The following is a 22,982-nucleotide window of genomic DNA, read 5'->3' as shown; positions in this document are numbered from 1 at the left end:
TCAGCAGTAAAATGAATGAACTGGAGGCCCACACCTCCATGTGATGATGGGTCCCACAAACAGGGGGACTCCTGGGGGGTTGGTGCCAGTGGGGCACTTTGGAGAGTCTGCTATAGTTTTGCGGAAGACCGGGAGGGGCAGGCTGTGGGGATGCAGTGTCAGAGACCTGTCCATGTCCCGAGGCCAGCCAGCTGTCCTGGGACCAGGACACACAATCCCTATGTGTGGCCAAGAGAGAAGGAAGCAGCAAGCCTTCCAGAGTCATCCCTGGTCACCCCTAGGCTGGAAAAAAACACATTTATCCCCATTCCCACCCCCACCCCCCAGCCCAGCCTCACACTGCCTCTGTCCAGGGAGATGAGGGAGCCTTGAAGGGCTCCTGCTATAGCTTGCTCCTGCCTTCAGAGAGCTGACTGGGCTGAGGGACGGCTGCATGGCCTGAGTCTTGGTGTGGCCACACCCCCAGTGCTGTGTGAAGCTGCCCGGAGCCGAGCACAGCTCAGCAGGCCAAAGAGTTGATGTGTTTGCAGAAGGATTTCCTGTAGACTCCTCAGCCAGGGAGTGCAGGGGCCTGGTGCTAAGCCCTGGTGGGCCTGATGCATGGCCCTGCCTTCAGGAGCCCTGCCATTTAGAAGGACAAAATGATGTGTGAAAGGGTGCCCAGTGCCAGGCAGGAGATGCAAGTTTCCAAAGGCGGCCCAGACCTCAGGCGGCCCAGGGTTCGGAAGCCTGGGCAGGCGGAGCGGAGGAGGGGCCTGAGTCAGACCCCTGGGGGGAAGGCTGTGGTTGGGACCCGTGTGCTACACACCACGCTGCACGAGAGGCAGGAGCTGGATTGGAATGGGGTCTCCTGAGGTCAGGAGGACTTCGGTTCAATGATGAAAGGCCTGATATTGATACGTGAGTGACTCAGTTAATTAGGGTACCAACAACAGAGTGAGGTAAACCAGGGAGAAGCTTCTTTCTCTCTCAGTACAACCTGGGTGGGTGCTCGGGGCTGGCAGTGCAGCCCAGTAGTGTCAGGACAAGTTCCTTGCTTCTCATTCGGTGCTATCTAGGGGGCTGCCTTTGTCCCCGTGGTCCACGAGGGCTCACGTTCCAGTGGGAGCACCACCCTGGGCCTCTGATGGAGGAATCCTAGCTGGTGAGAGTTTGTTTCACCAGCTGCCCCTGCCCACACGGAGTGGCTCCCTGATGGAGGGGAGAACCACAGCTGCCCATTGAAGAGGGCGTTTGCTGAGTGCAGCTCCGATGGGATGCTGCTGGCCCATCCATGATTCAGGGCCTCCTTCAACCCAGTCCGCTAGATGTCGGAGCACAGGACCAGCTCTAAGCGACGGCTGCCCGCCCCACAAGCACACCCACTGGCCTCCCATCTAGGCAGATTCATGATGTGATCAGGCTGTTCCATGTGCATCTGCCTGTGTCCTCAGCCAGCTGGTCAACCCAAAAATGGGAGCTAGGGCGGCCCTGCTTCCCTGATTCCCCTGGCCCAGGGCCTTGCACACAGTCGGTGCTTATAATGATGCCGGCATTGGCCCAGATCTAGTCCATGCAGCCAGCCCCTAGTGGGCCCTATGCCTCTGGCCCAGCCGTGGGCAAACTACGGCCCGCGGTCCGGATCCGGCCCGTTTAAAATGAATAAAACTAAAAAAAAAAAAAAAGACCGTACCCTTTAATGTAATGATGATTACTTTGAATTTATATTAGTTCACACAAACACTCCATCCATGCTTTTGTTCCGGCCCTCCGGTCCAGTTTAAGAACCCATTGTGGCCCTCAAGTCAAAAAGTTTGCCCACCCCTGCTCTGGCCACATCGACCTTGCTGAGCTTTCTGAGGTCACTGGGATGACAGGGCAGTTCTACTTCCCCACAGTTGCCCATGGGGGAGAATTAGTTTCAGAGGAAACAGGCTAGAATTGAGACGGGTGGTGGGCTGCTCTGGCACTGCTCCTGCCTCCCTACCTTGGCCCCATGTGCCCAGGAAAGGTGGTGGCCAGAGGACTCTGAGGTGCTGCATTCTGCCCAGAACGCTCTGTGTAGCGGGTCACAGACCATGGTGGGGCCCAGATGCAAGCCCCGTCCAGGGATTAGACATGCCCTGGGCTTGCTTATTTTATTTCAACTAATAGAAAACAAGACAAATGAACAAAATCCCTTTGCCTCCTCTGCAGCCTTTTCGAGGCACAAAGTGGGAACAGCCTAGAGGAGGCCGAGTCCCACACATGGGAGGAGGAGGCTCAGATCAAACAATGGGCCACACACAGTCCCAGGAAGGCCTGTCCAGCTGCAGCAGTTGGGATCCGGCTATACTGAGGACTCTTGGCATCCTGGCAGCCTCTTCCCATGAGAACTTGTCCATCACCCCAGGAGGAATACATACAGTTTGCACCTTTCCATCATGTTGGGGGACATGCATGGAGATGATGTGTTATTTTTTTGTTGTTGTTAATCCTCACCTGAGGGCATTTTTTCCATTTATTTTTATTTTTTTAAGAGAGAGTGGAAGAGAAGGGGAGAGACAGAGAGAGAGAGATACATCGACGTGAGAGAGATACATTGATTGGTTGCCTCCCACATGTGCCACAACCACAGCCAGGGGGGTCGAGCCTGCAACCGAGGTGCATGCCCTTGACTGGAATTGAACCCAGGACCCTTCAGTCCACGGGCTGATGCGCTATCCACTGATCCAAACCAGCTAGGGCTGCATGAAGATGATTTAGAGCAAAGCATGAGAAAACATTTCAAGGTCCCGGCCTGGGGTTTAGCATTTCAGGGAAGAAAGCTGCAGGCATACGAAGGTCGTGTGGGGTCAGGAGGGAGCAGCTCTTCTCCGTCTGCGTGGAGGAGCCAAGGAGAGAAAATGAATGTTCACACAGAGGCCTATGATTAGACCTTGGAAGGACTTCCTGACTGAAGGGCTTGGCTGGCCGTGTTGGCTGCCGAGCAAGGTGATGAAACGGTGCCGGGAGCCTAATGAGCACACCTCCTTATCAGGCGGGTCCCTGCGGAGCCTGGGAAAGGTGGGGGCGTGTCAGAAATGGTGTCTCCGAGTCCTGGCGGCAGCCTGTGATCCCACACTCCCAGGAGCGTGAGAGAAGGGCACTTCCCTGTTCCATCACGATGCCTGGCAGCAAAGCGAAGCACCAGGAGAGTGTCCCAGGGGTCAGAAGGACAGAGGCCGGCCACCTAGCGTCTCTTCTGCGAAACGAGGCATTGGGCTGCACAGACCTCCGAGCCTCTCTGCAACGTATTCCATTGTTTACGTTCTCTGTCTCCGTGAAATAGCCACTGGATCCAAACAGCTGCCAAGAGCAACAGGAGGTCTGGATTTTCCAGATTTCTCTGCTGTTCCCCCACCCCCCCTGAATCCTGTGCCAACCCGCAGGCTGGGTAAACCCTCGGTGCCAACATTGACTCTGACCCAGGAGATGGCAGGTACCTAGCAGGACAGAAAACTTTTAAACAATAGCTGCGCTACTCCAGCCTAACAGCACAGGAAAAACTGCGGCCCCTCCCACTCCAAAGACCCAGTGGAAGCCTGGACGTCCACCCTCGCCCGGCTGTGACAGGTGCCTCAACCTCCGCCATTGGCGTGGTGTCAGAGAAAGCCAAGTAGGAAGATGCAACTTGCCTCCCTGCTGGCTTGTGAAAGGGCCCTTATGCTCCCCACGGTATTATCGGAGACCAGGTGGGGAGCTGGACTTGCACCCCACCCGGCAGTAGTGAGGCACCCTCCCCTCCCTGCTGGGATGTGTCAGAGGAGGCCTAATGGAGAACTGGGACTTCTGTTGTCCAGTGGTAAGAAGGCCACCTCCATGGCAGGGTCATTGGAGACCATATGGGGACCTGTAACTTCGCCTCCACCAGCTGTAACGACAGAGCCACCCTTGGACTGGTTATACTGTGGCCGTGACCCCTGTCTCCTGCCAGGGTGGTATCCCAAAAGCCAGTTACAACAGATTTAAATGAGATTCAGGATCTCATAACGTATCACAGAAGTGCCCTGAGTGCAGTCAAAAATCACCTGAGCTACCAAGAATTGGGAAGTTTTCTTAATGAAGAGGAGATAAGCCATAGATGTCAACACTGAGATGTGAAATCGGACTAGTATCTAGAATATACAAAGAACTCCCAAAAATCCACATTAAAAACAACCCAATTTAAAAATGGACAAAATACACGAAGACACCTACTTCACCGAAAAGGATATACAGATGGCAAACGCACCCAAAAAGACGTTCAACACCATTAGCCACAAGGGAACATCAGCCCACACCTATCGGATCATCTGTAATGAACAACACCAAGCGCTGGTGAGGGTGCAGCGTGTGCCCCCTCACACACTGCTGGGTCACTCATACACGGCTGGGGGAGATGTACCGCCGTTGTGGAAAACAGTTGGGTAGATTCTTCAAAAACTCAACATGCAAGAACCATCTGATCCAGCCATTGCATTCCTGGCTGTTTATCCCCGAGGAATGAAAACTTATGTTCACACAGAAACCTGTACTCAAATGTTTATAGCAGCTTTAGTGATAATAGCCCAAACTGGAAACAGCCCACATGTCCTTCAGCCACGTGACTGTGGGACAAGCTGTGGCACTCAGCAATAGAGGAGCCAGCTCCTGCCACTCACAACCCTCAGGGAATGGTGCTGAGTGAAAAACAAAAAGACAAAAGCCAGTCCCCAAAGTTACATACTCTCTGACTCCATTTATGGGACATTCTTCAAGTGGGGACCGGTTAGCCTTTGCAAAGGCTAGGGAAGGAGGGGAGCCAAGAAAGTAGGTGTGGGTATAAAAGGGCAGCCAGGGTGATGCTTATGCTGGTGGAAATGTTTTGCATCTTTTTAAAGAAATATTTTTATTGATTTCAGAGCGGAAGGGAGAGGGAATGACGAGAGAGAATCATTGACCGGCTGCCTCCCACACCACCCCCACTGAGGATTGAGCCTGCAATCCAGGCATATGGTCATCAAACTGTGACCTCCGGGTTCATAGGTTGACTCTCAACCACTGAGCCACTCCGGCTGGGCATGTTCTGCATCTTGACTGTATCAGTGTCAGTATTCTGGAAGTGACCTTGTCTTAGAGGAGATATATTTGGCCATAGGCTTTCGTCATTATCTCCCACCTCTCCCTGGTCTTTTTGGGTCTTAATTCAAAGACGGTGAGGATAGAGAGGGAAGAGACAGAATGGACAGAGAGAGACAGAGGTTCCAGAGTGATAGAAATGGCCTTCCTGCTCCTGAACTCAGCGCTGGCGCCTCCCAGGAGGTCCTCTCTGCTGGCTCTGCTCTGCCATGCTCCCTTCTCAGGGGCCCTCCTACTGTAAGGGGGTTAAATTGTTGGGGGCCCATCATAGGCTTTCCCACGTGCATGTGGGTGCTGTCCTTGGTGCTGAATGCACACGCACACGCACACTCACGCGCATGCACGCATATGCACAGGACACAACTGTTTCTCCTTGAGCCCTGCCTTTCCCCACCTCCCTCTGTACTTGGCTTCTTATTTCCTTTTTGCTGAAGCAAACCCAAGTCACCCTTAAAGTCTGAGAGCAGCTTTAGACCCAGCCCTAGGAAGTATCTGTTTTGGCCAGGTTCTATCTAGTTTCTAAACCCTTGCAGACTAGAGTTGTCAACGCATTCGCATGCATGTGTGTGCGCGCGCACACACACACACACACACACACACACACACGTCATTCTTAGTTGTGTTAATAAAGAAAAGAAAGCAGCATAGAAGAGGTTCTTTTCCCTCCACTACACCTGCCTGGGCATGTATTTCTGCTGTACAGGGATTGACTCCCACCTTGTTTCAATCACTCAGACAGCTCACACACCCCGTGTTCCCTCTCAACTTCACGACAGCAGATGTACCCTCTCCACCAGCACTGCCTTCCCAAACACGACAGAGACAGACTCGAGGACCCAAACAGTTGTGGGGGATGGGTATGTGACTGCATTATGGAAATCTGCAGTGGGGTCGGAGTTTATCTGAATAATTGCACACTACAGTGGTTAAGAGCACGAACTCAGGGCCTCCCTGGGACTTGCTCTGTGAACACGGACATGTCTCTGGGTCTCCGTTTCCTCCTCAGGGAAATGGGGGTGACCACACTGGCTTCCTAGGGCTGTAACAGAGGTAAAGTGCTCGATGGTGCCTGGCCTCCGTGAGTGCTGCCTCGTCTGCTGTTGTCATCACCTGGGGTCTGTCTTCCCCTGAGCTGGGGTAGCTGTGCTCCCAGGGGACCTCTCGCGGGCAGCTTCAGTGTCCCAGCCCGTGGGCACGCCGCTTCCATTTCTCCTTCCACACTGTTTAAAGTGCTCATTAGCCCTCTGGTGGCGCTGAGAGCAGCATGCTTCGCCCTGGCATGGGGCCCCTAATTGCCAGTAACGGGCCGTTGTGAAGTGTGCAGCCGCGTTTAAGTGCTAACAACGATCCCCTGAAAAGGGTGCTTGTTTTTGATGGGCTTCTCGAAGCCTTGGCATTGCAGCAACCTGGGGAGCAGGGCCGGGGGCCGCGGAGCCCGGCGGGGTGGGTGGGCTCAGAGATAAGCTGTGCTCACAGGCCAGCCCAGGAACTGCAGCCTGGAGAGTGTTCTTGAAGAGTTCTCAGTGCCTGGCCTCTGAGTCCTTGATAAATAATAGGTCATTGATGATGCTGGGTCCCAAGGTTAGGATGGGTTCGGGGGAGGGGAGTGGGCAGGGAGATACAATAAAAAAGCGAAGCCAGGGTTTATTTTTTATATATATTATTGATTTCAGAGAGAAAGGCAGAGGGAGAGAGACAGAAACATCAATGATGAGAAAGAATCACTGATCGGCTGCCTCTTACACGCCCCACACTGGGGATCAAGCCCACAACCCACTCATGTGCCCTAACCGGAAATCGAACTGTGACCTCCTGGTTCACAGGTCAACACACAACCACTGAGCCATTCCAGCTAGGCCCAAGCCAGGGTTCCTACCTTTGACAAGATGGCAGACTAACTGGAGAAGAGAGCTAACAGAGAGAGCATTAGATGACTGTTTCCTAAGCAGGGTTCCATGGAACCCTAGTCCTGCAAAGTGCTCTGTGAAATACTGTAAAGAGGAAGGGCAGGGTAGATTTCTGGCCAAGAGAGTTTGGGAAATACTGCACACTATACTGCACCCCATTTGAAGAGTCAGCATCCATGTAAAGCCAATAAAGGCACTGAGAAGTTCTGCAATTAAATAATTTATTTCATGATTTCATTGTGTCCCAAACATTCGACCAGGGAGCCTTTTTTTTTAAAACTTTTTCCTCCCCGTGACACTCTTTTAAACATCCAGTGTTTCCAAAAGCATGGTCCATGGACCACTCAAGCTGCACACAATTTAAGCCATCAGCACTCCCCTCCCCAGGTGACTCGGATGCACCCTGACACTTGAGGGCCAGCGGATCAGCGTTGCTAGAACACCAGTGGGGAGCTCTGCAGCGGAGCAGTCAGGAAGGTTGCCATCGGGGTACGTGCTGTACATGCTGTGGGTTCACGGGGCACAAGCGTCGAGGAAAGTGCAGAATAAGGAACGAAGGGTCTTTAGCTGGATCGTAGCAGAAGCCTGGGGGAGGGGGTGGAAAGAAACTTGCTTTTTCCTCTGAGTCCAGGAAGGCCACAGTGGCCCAAAGAGGAATGTAGCCCCATGGCTTCGGCAGCTGTGTGTGGCCTTAGCGCCCTTCACTGGCAGGCCTGCGTGCCAACCGCACACCGACACAGCGTCACCTGTGCGCTCAGGAGGAAGCGAGGCCTCTGCGGGCACAAACAGAAGGTTCGAGGAGGCAGGGGGGCCTGGGAGCAAGCAAGCCCTGGGCACCTTCTCTCCTCAGCTTGTCCTCTCCCCTGTGTGGGTCCTCGGTGGGAGCGGGCTTGGGGTGGTTTGGAGGGTGAGGTGGACCTGGCTCCTGCTGAGTTCCAGAAATCAGGTTGCAGTCCGCCTGTGTGTGGGTCCATCTGTCCCCAGGCTCCTGTCCCTCTGGCTTTTTGATTTTTTCTGGGCACTACAAGGGTTTGGGGAACAGGTGGTGTGTAGGTGGGTGTGTGCATGCGTGTGCATGTGTGTCGGGGGCTGTAGACTTTGAGGGTTGATGTCCAGAACTCAAGGAGGGGGGACTCCCCAGGCACTTCTCCAGTTTCAGGGGCTTTGATTGGCTCTGAAGCCCTCGGACAGAAAATTGCCCTTGACATCCTCACCTGTGAGTCAGTCTTTCAGACACACAGGCAGCTGGCCGGCGCCTGCTCCGCATGCAGGGTAGAATCTGCTCCGTCGGTTGGCAGGCATCTGAGGTGGACGTACTGCGTGCCTCGCTGGGCCACGGGGGGCACCAGAAGAGAAGGTGGCAGTCGAGGAGCTTAAAATTTACTTGGGGCCATGGATGAACCATGGGTTCTTTGGTTTCACTCCACGTGGGATTTATTGATGCCGTGCTGTGCTGTTTTAATGTGTTGATCCTCACTGCTGTGTGATAGTCCGGGATGTGAACACACCACGATGGATCTGTGTGGTCAGCGGGTGGGCGTTCGGGGATTTCCTCTGTGCCACCTGCTGTTGGTGAATGTCCGCCCACATTCCGCGTGTGTTCACACCTGGGAGCACAGGCCTGGGTCGCAAGGCATGTGCACATTCAGCATGAGCAGAAGTGGAGGTTTTGCCTGTAAAGAGTGAGAGGATGGACAGCAGGTAGCAGGGCTAACGAGCGAGGGATGGCAACGGGCGTGGAGGCAGGGAGGGCAGAGAAGCCATATCACAGAAGCTGGAGCGAGTTGTGTTTTCCGTCTGTGGCTGGGCCTCGCAAGAACTGTCTGTGTGTGGAGACGGGAGCTGGGTGACAGAAATCCAGTTGCTGGCATAGCCTTCGTCAGTGGGGGCTGCTCAGCGCCGCCTGATTTCAGGGAGTAGGAAGTTGACCCCCACGGGGACCCTCCAGTGTGCCTGGGGGCAGCTCGTCCATGTGGAGGCTTGGAGGAGAGAGCCATGGGCTGGGGCGGCGAGACCCGAGCCGTTTCTGTACCTGATGGCACAGCTCCGGCACACACCATCCAGGCGACGGCCGTGCCTGGGCGGAGGCTAGGCGTCCACCCGAGTCCTCCCAGCTGCCCAGGATGACCAGCCGAGGGGGCGGGGAGACCTCTGCAGCCCCCTCTTCTTCTCAGTGTCCTGGCCAAGCAAATAACGTTGCCCCTTCCTTTCCCCCCTGCCCCCCTCCTAGAACGGCAGCAAAGATAACTCTCTGGACATGCTGGGCACAGACATCTGGGCTGCCAACACCTTTGACTCCTTCAGGTGAGCTCCAGTCTGCTGTGTGATGTGTGGCTCTGGCTGGGACCCCCGCTTTCGTGTCCTGATGCCCCGTGGGGCCTTTGGGGAAATGTTGAGAGTTCACTGATGAAGAAGCGGGAGAACCAGAGGGTGCGAGATAGCTTACAGCACGAGGCTGAAGAGGAAGGAGGCTGAGAGGAAAGAAGGAGACCGAGGGAAGGAAAAGGAGAGGGTATCCAAGGGAAAAAGAAAGAGGAGGGAAGGGGAGCAGAGGGGGGACTGGAGAGGAGCAGAGGAGATGGCTCCGGGTGTCAGGCAGCCTGGGGTGGGTCAGGCAGGTGGGGCTGGCAGCAGGGAAATCTGGAGGAAGGAGGGGTTTTCAGTGGCTCAGACTCTAGGGCAGCGGTTCTCAACCTGTGGGTCGCGACCCTTTTGGCAGTCGAACGACCCCTCTCACAGGGGTCGCCTAAGACCATCCTGCATATCAGATATTTACATGACGATTCATAACAGTAGCAACATTACAGTTATGAAGTAGCAACGAAAATAATTTTATGGTTGGGTCACAACATGAGGAACTGTATTTAAAGGGCCAGAAGGTTGAGAACCACTGATCTAGAAGGTTCCTGATGGACCAGGTTGGAAGAACAGGTGTTGGCTAGGGTTCACGGGCTGCTAATGGGCTCCTGCCCTGGTGTCCACCCCTCAGGCCATGGGTGGCCTGGCCCTTTCGTTCCACTCTGTCTGGCTCTGAGCAGGTTCCAGACACACCCGGCTGGGCAGTCCCCAGAGCTGACACCATAGGCTCCGTTTGGCTCCATTCCTTGGCTGGGCTTGTCTCCTCCCGCTCCTCTCTCATGTCTTGCCCTCCCTCGCCCTCTAGTGGTGCCACCTGGGACCTGCAGCCTGAAAAGCTGGACTTCACCCAGTTCCACCGGAGGCTCCGACACACGCCCAAGCAGCCCCTGGCACACATCGACCGCGAAGGGTAAGGGACAGCGGCTGGGGTGTGGAGGGGGTTCTTACAGGGGGGAAGCGGGGGAGAAAACAGCTGTGGCTGCACCAGAGCTGAGAGGGGCCTCTCCCTGGACAGGACGGCGGTCCTGCTGCTTGAGGGACACACAGATGAGTCCTGGCCTCAGCCCTGCAGGCTCCCTGGCCTCCTGCATGCCTCAGCCACACTGCCCGCTCCCTTCCTGACCCTGCACGTCAGTAGCCTAGTGCAGTGGGTCTCACACTTGACCAGAACCACCCGGGGGCTTGTTAAAACACAGATCCCTGCATCCACCCCCCGAGTCTGGGGGTCTGGGGTGGGGTGTGAGCGTGTGCGTTTCTAACAGATTCCCAGGGCTGCTGCTGGTCCTGGGACCCCACTTTGAGAACCACTGGTGTAGTGGATGCTTTTTCACTGGGATGTCTCACCCTCTACTTATTTCGTGCATCACTGTTGCCTCCCCCTTTTAAAGAGCCCTGTCTTGGATTTTTATGGCTTCACCACATAGTCATGATTGATTAAATCAATGGCTGTTGGCGATTAATTCGATCTTATGCCCTCTCCCCTCCCAAAGGTTAGGGGATGGAACTAGAAGTTCTAACCCTCCTTCTCCCCATCCTCAGGTTGCCTAGGGACTTTCTACAGTCACCTCATTAACACAAAATCCCTCCATCCTTTAGGAACCCCCCAGGATTTGGGGAGCTCTGTGCAAGGACTGGGGAGGAAGAGCAAATATCTCCTATTATAAACTAGAGGCCCCATGCACGAAATTTGTGCAAGAGTAGGCCTTCCCCCGGCTGCCGACACCGGCTTCCCTCGCTGCCCCTGCTTCGTCCGGAAGGTTGTCCGGAAGGACGTCCGGTCTAATTAGCACATTACGCTTTCATTATTCTAGATTACAACATCACACGTGGTAATTCTGCGTTTTAACTTTTTGAGGAACTGCCAGTGTTTTCCACAAGTGCAGGATATTTCACCTTCCCACCCGCAACATACAAGGGCTCTGATTTCTGCACATCCTCGTGAACATTTGTAATTTTCTTTTTTAAGTTATACTCGTGGCTTTTCTTTTTCCTTCCAAGCCTTCCCTGCCCGCTCCTGTCTCCCTGTCGCGTTAGGTCTGAACGTAAGTTTCCTGCTCTCACCTGGCCTCCTGCTGCCACTTTCTGTCCCACCCACCCCTTCTGTTGGCAGCGTTGGTCTCACCACAGTGGAATGAGCAGCAGCCTGGCCGGGTGTGCTCATCCTCCTTTCAGAGATGAGAGGGACGCAGCTCAGAGAGGCTGGACCTCACCCAGTCGCTCACCCAAGTGGCAGAGCCGTGATTTAAGGCCTCTGATGCCGTCCAGTGTAACCCTGAATCGGCTTCCCCCCTCAAAACTTTATGCAAAATCGTATGCACGTGCATATTTCTAGGGAGAGGTATGTCATGCATGTCAGCCTCTCCCAGGGGACGGAGCCTCTCACCATGTCCTTTTTTTTCAATGTCCTGTTTGTGTGGATTCCATCAGCACGTTTGGGGTCGTTTTTGGGGGCGTAGAGAGGAAGATGGCCTGGAGCATGGAGCACCCTGTTAGAGGCGGTAGAGCAAAGCAGAGGCCCGGCCCAAGGCTCCCCTGGCCCTGCCTCACACTGTCCGCTGCTCACTGCACGTTCAGCCCCTCATTCCGCAGCCACTGCCCCTTTCCTCCTGCGCTGCTGCTGAGCAGGGCTGAGCCCACACGGCTGAGTCTAGGAAAGCTGACCTTCCCACGCCAGGAGCGGGTTTTCAGCGGAGGTGACGCTCCCATCTGCGTTGTTGTGGGCGAGGTTGAGCATGGGGTGCGCCATGGGAATGGCATGTTGCATTTCTGAAGCCCAGTCGCTAGGCCCCCTAGGTGCCCGCATGGTGCTGGGTACTGTGAGTGTGTGTTGCTCGCTCGCGCCCTCTCTCTCTCTCTCTCTCTCTCTCTCTCCATCTCCATAAAACACAGCCCCCTGCCCAGCAGGACTGTTTGCTATGAAAAGGAAGCACACACCTATTCATGACTGAGACTGTGCAGGGAAATAAGGCTCGGTGTGTGGTGTAGACATTTACAGAGTGCGCACTGTGAAAGCAGCTGCCAGGCACGTAGTCACATGACTGCGAAGAGGTCAGAGTGGAGAGCGCTGGGGAGGATGAGCTGTCTGGGAATGGCTTCGGGAGAGACACAGCATATCCCTGGGAAGCTCCCATCTCTCCCGTGTCCCCTGGGAGCACGTGGATGGTGAAACCAGAGGGGAAACTGAGGCCCAGAGAACAGAAGGTGTCTGATGGGGAATGCGTGTCATAGTCAGGCTCTCGGAGGGTCTGCACCAGTTCCCACAAGTGAACAGAACAAAACACTGGTTGGCAGTGGCCACAGATGGCTCAGGGGAGGAGAAGTCCCCGGTGCTGAGGACCGTGTCCCCTCTGCAGCCTGAGGGACCGGCCACAGCCCCTCACCAGCTGCAGGCCAGGCTCCCATAGTCACTAGTTGTGGCCAAATTCTGTCTCCTCCTGCTCCCAGGGAGTCGGGTGCAGCGTCCTGAGGCCGCCTGTGGCTGGGCCAGGGCTGTGTCCCCTTAGAGCCCTGCCGCACTGGGGCGGATGCCACGTGCCCAGCCACTGCAGCATCTCGGGAGCAGGGCACCACGTTGTTGCCAAGGCTTCCCAGGTATCCACGGAGGGACCGGAATTGGAATCAGCTGTTGCCTTGGAAACCCTGTTGGCAACAGTGAGTCAGCTGGTCTCCACCAACCTTCTGCCCTCAAGCCTGCAGTCATCCAGGGGTGTGAGCCCCGGACAGGGTGGGTCTAGGGCCAGGGGAACACAGCCTCTCCCCACCACCACCACACACACACACTCACACACACACCACCTGGGGCGTGATGGGAGAATGGACGGCCAGGCCTGTGCTAGGCTGGGGCCTGCATGTGCTGGAGCCAGAGGGGAGGTACGCACACGTGACTTAGAGGAGCCGGTGTCAGCCATTCTAGTCGGCCCTGTCCGCACACCCCTCCTTCCCCCCTGCCCTGACACAAGATGAAACAGAGATGACGACAGGCTGTTGGTAGCTTCACAGGCCATCCTGTCTCTGCCAGGCAGATGTGTTAGTGAAAAGGCAGTTGGCTGTTTCTAGCCCTTTCTTGATTTCAGAGAGGAAGGGAGAGAGGGAGAGTGACAGAAATATCAGTGATGAGAGAGAATCATTGATTGGCTGCCTCCTGCATGGCCCCTACTGGGGGCTGAGCGCACAACCAGTGCATGTGTCCTGACCAGGCCTCCTGATTCATAGGTCGATGCTCAGCCATTGAGCCACCCTGGCCAGGCTGTGTCTAGACCAGCCGTGGGCAAACTACGGCCCGCGGGCCAGATCCGGCCCGTTTGAAATGAATAAAACTAAAAAAAAAAAAAAAAAAAAAAGACTGTACCCTTTTATGTAATGATATTTACTTTGAATTTATTAGTTCACACAAACACTCCATCCATGCTTTTGTTCCGGCCCTCCGGTCCAGTTTAAGAACCCATTGTGGCCCTCGAGTCAAAAAGTTTGCCCACCCCTGGTCTAGACCTTTCTTTACCTCATCTGCAGCCCAGCACATCCCAAGGCCAGAGTGGGGGGCTGAAAGGCAAGAACCTCCTCTTTTCCCTCCTTCACCCCTCCTGCCCCAGCTTCGCCTGCCAGACCCCCATATCCTTCCAGCCTGGCCCTCCTGATCATCCGTTAGCCACCCCTGGCACCCTCTCCCGCTACTCCAGCCCGCGAACGCTGATGTCCTGCTGGCATCGTGCTGCATTTAGCTCCGGGCCTTTGCCCTCCCTGCTGCCCTCTGCCCGGGACATTCTCCCAGATTCTCTGCTTGGCCGCTCCCGGCCCATCTCCCTCCCTCTGCTCAGACTGTTGTAGACCCGGCTCTTCTGGGTTCCTGTCACGCCCTCTCTTGCCCCTGACCCAGCACTGCTGTGGCCGAGGGCCCAGCCTGTGCACTGCTTACCTCGGGCCAGCCCACGCCCGAGCCCCCACAGAGGCGCTTGTGAAATGCGGCGTGGGTCACACCCCCGTGCTCCCTTCCTCCCAGGCCTTCGCTCATTTTGGCAGCCACCCGGTTTCCCTTCCTCAGGGCTCGGGGCCCCTCTGGCCATAGGATTTTCTTGACACTGATCTCATGCTGCCCCTACTGGTGCTCAGGCGCACCGCCCTGTCCACTGAGGTTAGGACTTGTTTCCCAAGAGCTGTGAGCTGGCTGAGGGCAGGACCACGTTGGGTTCATTGCCCATGACTCCAAGGGAGGCTGACAGGGCCCAAGACATAGGAGGTGCTTGGCGAATACCGAACCACTAAACGAATTACTCTGAAGTCTTATAGTTGCATTAACTGCAGCTAGAAAACGCTGGCGCCAGCTCCTGGGCAGCCCTCGCCACACCTGGGTCACTAACGATAGCATAACAATACGTATAAACTAATACCGCGCACAGGCAGGTGAGTACCGTCCTCAGTGCTTACCTCGTATCGGGTAAACTCCCCGCCACCTGGCGAAGTAGGGCTGTTATTCCCTCAGGTGAGGGAGCTGGGAGACACCCTTCCCCAATGAGTGACCTGCATGAGCCTGGGCGGCCCCAAAATCGATGTGTGTCCTCGGCCACTGTGCTGCTCTTCGTCCCCAGTAACAATGACAACAGTAATCGTAGTAGAAGCAGAGGCAGTGCTACTGACAGCGATGTATTTACCTTATTTATTTTATTACCATTTTATCTAACTGCCCCCTGTACTTGCCGTGAGAATATATTTACCGTTAAATATGGTATCTTAAGTGTGTGTACCCATGCGCCTGGCAAGGTTCTAAGCACTTCGATGCATTAATTTAATCCTCCGCTCACCTTATCATGTTAGACATTATTAATTATCCCAACTTTTCTAACAAGGAAACGGATACAGAGGTTAAGTGACTTGCACAGGGTCACCCAGTTAGTAAGCAGTGCGGCTGGGGTTCCAACCCCTGGAGTCTGGTGCCAGGGTCTGCACCTTCAACGTGCAGGAGACATGGACCTTTGGCAGTGAGTCAGGGTGTGTCTTTGCCCTGAAGGGTCACCTGGCCACAGAGGGCAGGAAGACAAAGGGTTGGCGTCTGGGCCGGCGGGCTGGTGGGCTGGCCCTAGGTGAGGCCAAGGAAGAAGGAAGCCCCACTGGGGCCTGGGTGACCTTGAGGAAGCTGCTCTCTCTCCATTCATTTCTCTGTAGTGTGCTGGTCAGGATGCTAGGCTGTTGCAGAGCTGTGACAGGTTTGGGGGTCTATCAGCAAGGAGTTTATGGTGCTTCTGTGCCCCACCCTCAGGCTGGTCTCAGCATCCCATCTGCATGAGTCCTTTGTCCTCCATGAAGGCCTGTGTAGCCAGTGGGGGCGGGGGACAGCCTGAAGGGTCACCTGGCCACAGAGGACATGAAGGCAAAGCGTCCCGTCACCAGGACATTTCCTCCTAGCGGGCAGGCTGGTTCTGCAGGCCTGGAGGGAGGGCAGGACCAGGTGTCACCCCATGGACCCAGCTCTTCCTGTTTGCCAGGCGGGGCAGGATCCAGGCAGGTGCCATCCTTTCAACGTCTTTGTCTTTTCTGCTCCAGGTGTGGAAAAGGGAAGCTGGAAGATGGGGATGGGATCAACCTGAATGACATCGAGAAGGTCCTCCCAGCCTGGCAGGTAGGCACAGGGGCAGCGTCTCGCACACTCCCCTTCTCCCAGGTCCCGATGCTGGGCCTGGGCCTGGGCACTCCTGCTGGCCCCTACCTCCAACAAAGCATCCCCGGATGTACCATGTGTGGGCAGGGGCGGCTGCCTCCACGTCCAGAGTGTCCCACTGGGATGTGTGTGCAGAGAGCCCAGTGGCCCTTAGACTTAATTAATGCCTAATGTTGATCTGCAGGGAGCTCTGGCTTCTCGCTCACTGGGAGTCACACATGGGGCCCATTTCACCGTGAGTGGTCCTAGTGGGAGGGCCTCGTCAGAGCTCAGATGCTGACACTTGGGTGCCCATCCAACCCCTGCTCCAGCCAAAGCCAAGGACTCCCCTATCCAGATGGTCCCCCCGGCTGTACTTCCACAGCAGGCAGAGCATCTCGGGGGTGAGTCACACAGTGCTGTCCCTCAGGGACCCCCATCGCTGGGGCTCGGCAGCAGGGCGGACAGCAGGTGCCCCATTTTCCCAGCATGGTTCTCCACCCAGGAACGGCACCTGGTTGGTTAGTAAGGGCTAATGTTGATGGTGACACCCCCAAGGTCTGCTTCCTCGTAAATGGCAGCAGAGGGCGAAGGTCAGGTGAGCTGGGGGAGGTGATACCCAGCAGCTAGATTTTAGCGCCCATGATCCGTCGGCAGCTTCTGGTGCGCTGAGGCCAGCCAGCACTGCTCCCAGGAGCTCCGGGCTCGGGTGGGAAGCTGGAGGCTCTGAGCGTGGTGACATGGTTTCTGGGGGGACATCAGTCATGGTTCTGGGCTGTGAAGCCGTAGGGCTGGGTAGAAGCTAAAACCCATACAACTGGGCTTAGAATGGGGTTTTAGGGGTCCCTCCTGTATTTTTGGTATCTTTACTGTGAATAGCACGTGGAGTGGAAGGAGTCGGCTGTCCCGCCGTGTTGACAATGAGGGGGGCCTCCCAACCCCCATCATTTGTAATCCTGCTCCCAGTGTGGCCCAGGGTCGGTGCACCTGGTGCAGAGGCCGTGAGGACTGTCGGCTGCACCGCAGTCAGCTCCCACTAGAGGGCACCAGCGCGCCGCTCCCGAGGCTCCACCGTCTGACATTGGCAGTGGGAAGTCCCTCGTCCCCAGCCGCCAGAGGTATCCTTGCCTCGGTGCTCAACGTGTACATTGTCCCCAAAATGACCGGAAGCAACACTCAGGCCCTTCCTGCCTCGAGCAAGGCAGCGGGTGAGGTCGTAGAAGAGGCAGCCACACAGGTGTAGGGAAGCACCTGTTTGCTGTGCAGAGGCCTGGCATTCCTGGTGGGAGGACTCCCCACACTCACTCCTGAGACCCCGGGACCACGTGGCAGCGCCCAGGGGGCACACCTGTGAAGCCTCTGTCAGCTTCACAGGCAAGGAGGGTGCTTGCCCACCCTGTGAGGGGTGCTGGTGGCATTCCCCACCCAGACGGCTTCGCCGGGGCCTGCAGGGGAAGGTCCCGCCAGTGTGGGTCTTGGGAGTCACAGCGTGTTGGCTTCTGCCCTGGGACGGACCGGCACTGGCAGCCTGAGCGGAGGGGGCGATGGAGCTCCGTAATCCAAGCCGGGGATGCTCCACAAAGTGCACTGTGAAGGTGGGAAATCGAGTCTGAATAGGTCCTGTCCTCACCTTGCAGCCCCGCACCTCTGGCATAGACGCCACCCCGGCCCTTCCCCTGAGGTTGGAAGCTGGAGCAGTTTCTGGCCGGTGGCTCCTGGGTTCCCATCGGCAGGGGCCCAGGCCTCGGGGCGGCGGAAACACTGCCTCCCTCCCCACCGTGCACTTCTCTTTACAAAACCCCAGCTGAGAGCCTTTGCTGCTGAACTGCCTGTGCCTGGCCCACGCTTTCGGAAAGGAGACTTTTCGACCACTTTTCTGACTTCTCTGTCAGACAAGTATTACGTCTTGTTTTGTTTTGCTTTTTCCTGACAATAGGAACTGCGTAGTCCCACTTATTTCCCTTTCTGCCTTCCTGTTAGGAAGTTTTGAAACTAAGTTCTGTGTCTGCCTGCAGTTAATTCTGAGCTCGCTCTGACCTGTCAGGTCCGTGACGCTGATCTCTGGTGACCGGCCCAGGTTGGTCATGTATAACGCGTGAGTCCCGTGTGAGGTGGGCACGGCACACACGCTGAGCAGAAACACCCCGAGTCAGGTGGCATTTCTGGGCTCACGGATGTGCCCAAGGCACTCCCGACGGAGGGGCCCAGAAGACGCAGGGAAGGCGACTCGGGGTTTCTGACCTCATGAAAGTGTGCCCCAGGCACTGTCTTCACACGGGACCCAGAGAGAGGACAGGAGACCAGCCAGAGGAGGAGACAGCGAGACGTGGGGTTCAGCACCCGTTCCCATGCTTGGCCCCAAATAATAACAAGATGAGGGATCAACAAGCTTTCAGAATGAAAATCACTGCGGGCCAGAACGATGGCCAGGACTCCCCTCTGCCACAGAGCGCTTGGCGGACGAACAGTGGGGGCCGATGCAGGAGCCGCCTTCTCTCTCCAGCAGGGGGCGCTGTTACCGTTTGGAAACCGGGTTGGTGGACGCTGGATGGAAGCTGCTGTAGCCGGGTTCCCAGCCTTCCTGATGGGAAGGAGTGACTTTATTGTTCCCCGGGGCTACGCCAGCTCTGTTGCCAAGTCTTCTGGAAACTTCCAGGATAGCTAACGCGCAGGCATGGGGTTGTTAACATACCCCGAGATGCTGGGATATGTTCATCATGTGAAAGTCACGTGAAAAGCCCTTGCTCCCCGAGGCCCTCTCCTCCTCCCCAAAGTGCCGCTTCATGTCCCTTCTTGGTCCCTCGGAGGCACCGTCCGACCTCATGCGCTGGGTCTGCAGTGTTGCTCTGCTCGAGCGGCCTCCTGCGAGCCAGGCCTGGGCTTAGCCGTGATGGACTGAGTTAAAGCGCAGGGGCCGCTGGCTTCCCAGAGGACTGGACTTCCCACTGCCCCCTCCTGAGCACCCAACAACGACTGCATCGCATCCATGCGCCGGGGACTGTGACGAATGTCACCGCGTTCTCTTTCTTATCTCGCTCATCCTCACGCCTTCCCTGGGGGGCGCAGGCTGCGACCATCTCCTTTCACGGAGAGTGAGGCTCTGGTCAGCTGTCACCTTCTCAGAAAGGCCTTGAACGTCCCTCCCCGCCCCTCTCTGTTCTTCTGTGTGGCGCCTCTCACACATGTGCTCTGTTTATGTTGCGGTCTGCATTCTGCCCTGGAAATCAGCTCCGCATGGTCGCGTACAGGGGCCCATTAGCTCCTGGGTGACTGAGTGCACCCTGACTGGCTCCTGTCCCAGAGGGACTTGGCCCCAGCACCCCAGGTTCCCACGAATCCAGTCCTGTCTGGGCTGCGTGTCTGCACGTCATCTCTGAATGCACGTAGCTCCCTGTGAGGCCTGGGTATGGCTATCGTTGACATCTTACAGACTCGGGAACTGGGAGCAGATACCTTGTCCCAAGCCACACGGCTTATCAGTGGGGCGTGGGGGTTGGAATTCAGGCCGCCCGACTCCTCCATGTCTGTGGTGGGAGGAGGAAGAGGCGCTAGAAAGCTGTTCTCATTCTTGGCGACCGCAGTCACGTACAGCAAGTTAGTGGGGAATGTCATTTCCTTAATGAACGGGAGCAAGAACGTGGATATCCTTTTTTTTCTTTTTGTTTTGAAAGCACTAGAAATGGAGAGAGAGACGGAGAGGGAGAGACCCCTGCTGACACCCTTGAAAGAGGAAGAGAAGTGACTTTTCCTTTCTTTTCAATGGGAAAGGTTCCCAGTGGCTTCTTTCTAATCCCTGTGACCCAAGACTCGCCCTCAGCTCTCCAGGAGGCGTGCTTACCTGGGAGAGCCCCTCTGCCTTTGTGGCCACCCCCACACCCCCCCCCCCATGCTTCCTCCTTCAGGACAAAAATAGGCACCCCTACAACAAAGGACAGCTCTTCATCGCAGCCTCGGCTTCCTGTCTGAGGCCGTCAGGTAGCAAGGCCCCCTGGGAATGGGCAGCGTGCTCTGTGAGGCCAGCCTGTTTGTGTTTTTGTCATTTATGAGTCTTTTTACAAGACATTATTACCGGGGGGGGGGGGGGGGAGTGAAGACTGTGTTGGTGACAACTAGGAACGTTCCTAGGCAACAGGCGGCAGGCCGTGAGGACTGGGTTGTCGCAGGGCCTGGGGCGGGCAGATTGCCAGGAGCTGGACGGCAGGTAGCAGGTGCGTTCTGGCTCCAGGTCCAGAGAACATCCTCCTTTCTCATAGGGCAGACTCACGCATCCAGAACACAGCGGAGCCTTAGACAGGGGTCGGCAGACCGTGCTCCACAGACCAAGTACACTCTGCGGCCTGTTTCTACAGGCACTGTTAGGGGCGCACTGGCAGCATCGGGGGCACGCAGGCAGCATCAGGGGGCGCACAGGCAATGTCGGGGGCGCACAGACACCATTAGGGGAGCACAGAGGCGCACAGCCGCGTCAGGGGCACACAGCCGTACCGTTCACTCATCTGCTCACTGTCCGGGGCCGAATTCGTGCTACCAGGCAGCGCTGGGGATTTATGACATGGACCCTAACCACCAGCAATGCCTTAAACACCTCCTCTCGGACCCTTTACGGGAGAAGTTTGCCAAACGCTGGTGGAGAATATAAACAAAGAAACGCTCCGAGAGCTAAGACAGGTGGCAGCACCCTCAGGTTCCTTCGCCGGAGCCCTGGGCGAGCCCTGCAGCTCCACACACAGAACTCGGGGCGGTTCCTCGTCATCACTCTCTCCGAGCTTCGTGTCTTCAGTGGGATCCAACCTCTCTGACTTACATCGCTAGGCGGTGCTGAGGGCCACGCAGACCAGGTCCGGCAGTGACAGCTCTTTGTAAGCCAGAAAACACGCTGCAGATGGCGTGGTCTGGTGACAGGGAAGCGAGCGCAAGGCTGTGAGCTTGGCACACGGGAATGTGCTTGGGAACCGCCCAGCAGGTCCCGCCTGTGGGGTGGGGGTGGTGGGGCGTGGGGAGTAGAGGGCGGAGATTCTGTTGAGTTTCCCCAGGTCCTTCTAAGACTGACATCTTAAAAAATCACCGTCTGCCTGTGTCGACCTTCGGCCGAGGGAAGACCTGCCTCCCCCGCTGTGTTTGGCCCCTTAACGTGCTCACATGCCTCGCCCCTGCATGTCCTGACCTTGCCCTCACCCCGATCCCCCCCACCCCTCCCATGGCCCTGTACAAGTTTTACCTCCTCTGTGAAGCCCTTCTGGACGAATCAGACCACCTCAGTCCCCAGAGATTGGGGGCATTTGGGGGACTTGATTCCAGGCCAGTCTTGAGGTTGTGTGTTTCCTGCTTCTGCGTGTGTCTGCGCTTCCCGGAGGGGGCAGACCTGGCCCTGGGCCTTGGGGGTGGCCGGGTGGTGGGTCTATGGAGAGAAAAGAGAAGGCCTGGCCCCGAGGATGGCAGAAGTGAGCAAGCAGGGGTTCTGAAGAAAGGGGACCGTGGAGAACGGGGGTCCAGGAGTCCTGAAGGGACGTTTCCGTAAGCAGAGAGAGCAGTTGACCAAATACGGACCCAACCAAGTGTTCTTGGGCCAGGAAATGCGTGACGGAGGGAGGACTTAGGCAGCCGGGGGGTTCGGGCCCAGACAGTCCTGTCCTGCTGCTGGGGCCCCTGGGGAATTCCTAGGATGCACACATCTTCCCACAGTGGCCGGGGAGGAAGTCCTGTTACTCCATTAGGGACAGGCCAGGGTCCCTTAAAACACGACTTGCCCCTTGAAGAGGTTATCTGCTCCACGCCCTTCTTTGGGCCTGACCATCCCCAGAATCCTTTGCTCTGTGCCAAAGGGCTGGATTAGTCAGAGGGGGGAGGGGAGTAACAGGCCCAAGTGAGGCCAGACTGACGTCTGTGTCTGTCTCGACCTTGGCTGGACAAAGGTCATCTCACTGCTTGGGAGTGCCCTGGGCTCAGGATGGGGAGGTCAGCAGAGGGGCCCGGGTGCAGTGCTAGGAGCAGGCCCTCCCTGGCCTACGGGAACTTATCTACAGATGCTCAGAGGCAGGTCGCCCTCCTGCACACGCTCACCCCCAGTGAGTGAGCAGCCCCCGCAGGAGAGGCCGGAGCCCACCGTCCGTCCGTCCGTCCGCCCGCCCGTTCCTAGAGCCGCTTCCAGGGCTGGTTAACACCGGGGCCTGCTCACCGGGGCCGGGCCTGCTCAAACAAGGCTGCATCCTGGCCCGGCACCTTTTCCCCTTTGTCTGTGGTCAGTGGAAGGAGCAGCCGAGGCAGGGGGAAGAGGGAGGTGTTGCTCAGGGTGTGAAGCATCCATTATTCCTTTATTAGCCAGATGCCATTTCTGGTGGCGCGCTCCTTCCTGGCGGCGGTGAGGTTGGGGGCGGAGAGGCGGTTATTTTCGTTCACCCCAGGCTCTCTCACTGGGAACAGCCGGCGGCCGCCGCGGAGGGGGCAGGGGCGGACAGGCCTACGTGCTCTGCAGCAGGCGTTTGTGAATGGGCCCCGGCTCCCAGGCCGCGCCGTCGGCGGGCGGCCCCCCCGGCGCGCGGACTCTCACTGGCTGGACACCGTTGTTTCTGGCACTGCGGCGGCCAGGCGGGAGGAAGCTTTCTTCTGGCCCAAGAACAATACCAGGGTCAGCCCGGGGACCTCCCTCCTACACCCTCTTCCTTCCATTGTGAGCACCACACAATCCCAGGCCGCTGGGCTCTGTGCAGCCTGGGGGGGTGGGGGGGGGGCGGGGAGCAGGAGAGGTTAGCAATGTATGTGACACCTCAGGTCTGCCTCCACTTCCCAGGCTGGGCCAGGGTTCTGGAGACAGCAGATGGACAGACAGACCAAGCCTGTATGCATGGCCATAGGGTCCCTGTGCGTTGCAAGGGCCTGCCAGCAGGGTGAGGCCACTGGCTGGGTGACACCACTCCCTCCCCTGGGCCCACTGAGTCATAGCTGTCAGGGCTGGAAAGGCCTCCCCCAGCCTTCCGCCCGTCACCCCCTTACAG

General features: G+C 56.8%; 1 protein-coding gene across 6 annotated transcripts in view; it reads left to right on the top strand.

Annotated features, from left to right (window-relative positions):
- CTIF (cap binding complex dependent translation initiation factor) overlaps positions 1-22,982 on the top strand; it is a 235,293-nt gene that overhangs the window by 72,469 nt on the left and 139,842 nt on the right. For all 6 annotated transcript variants that reach the window (XM_036322505.1, XM_036322504.1, XM_036322503.1 and 3 more), the window contains 3 exons: positions 9,235-9,308; positions 10,168-10,272; positions 15,897-15,972. In XM_036322505.1, coding sequence (XP_036178398.1) covers positions 9,235-9,308; positions 10,168-10,272; positions 15,897-15,972 — 255 coding nt within the window. The remainder of the gene's footprint in view (positions 1-9,234; positions 9,309-10,167; positions 10,273-15,896; positions 15,973-22,982) is intronic.

Source organism: Myotis myotis, unplaced genomic scaffold (genome assembly GCF_014108235.1).
Source record: "Myotis myotis isolate mMyoMyo1 unplaced genomic scaffold, mMyoMyo1.p scaffold_m19_p_9, whole genome shotgun sequence".
Taxonomy (NCBI): Eukaryota; Metazoa; Chordata; class Mammalia; order Chiroptera; family Vespertilionidae; genus Myotis; species Myotis myotis.
Note: the sequence above shows the minus strand (reverse complement) of the source record. Positions and strands in the feature narration are given on the sequence as shown.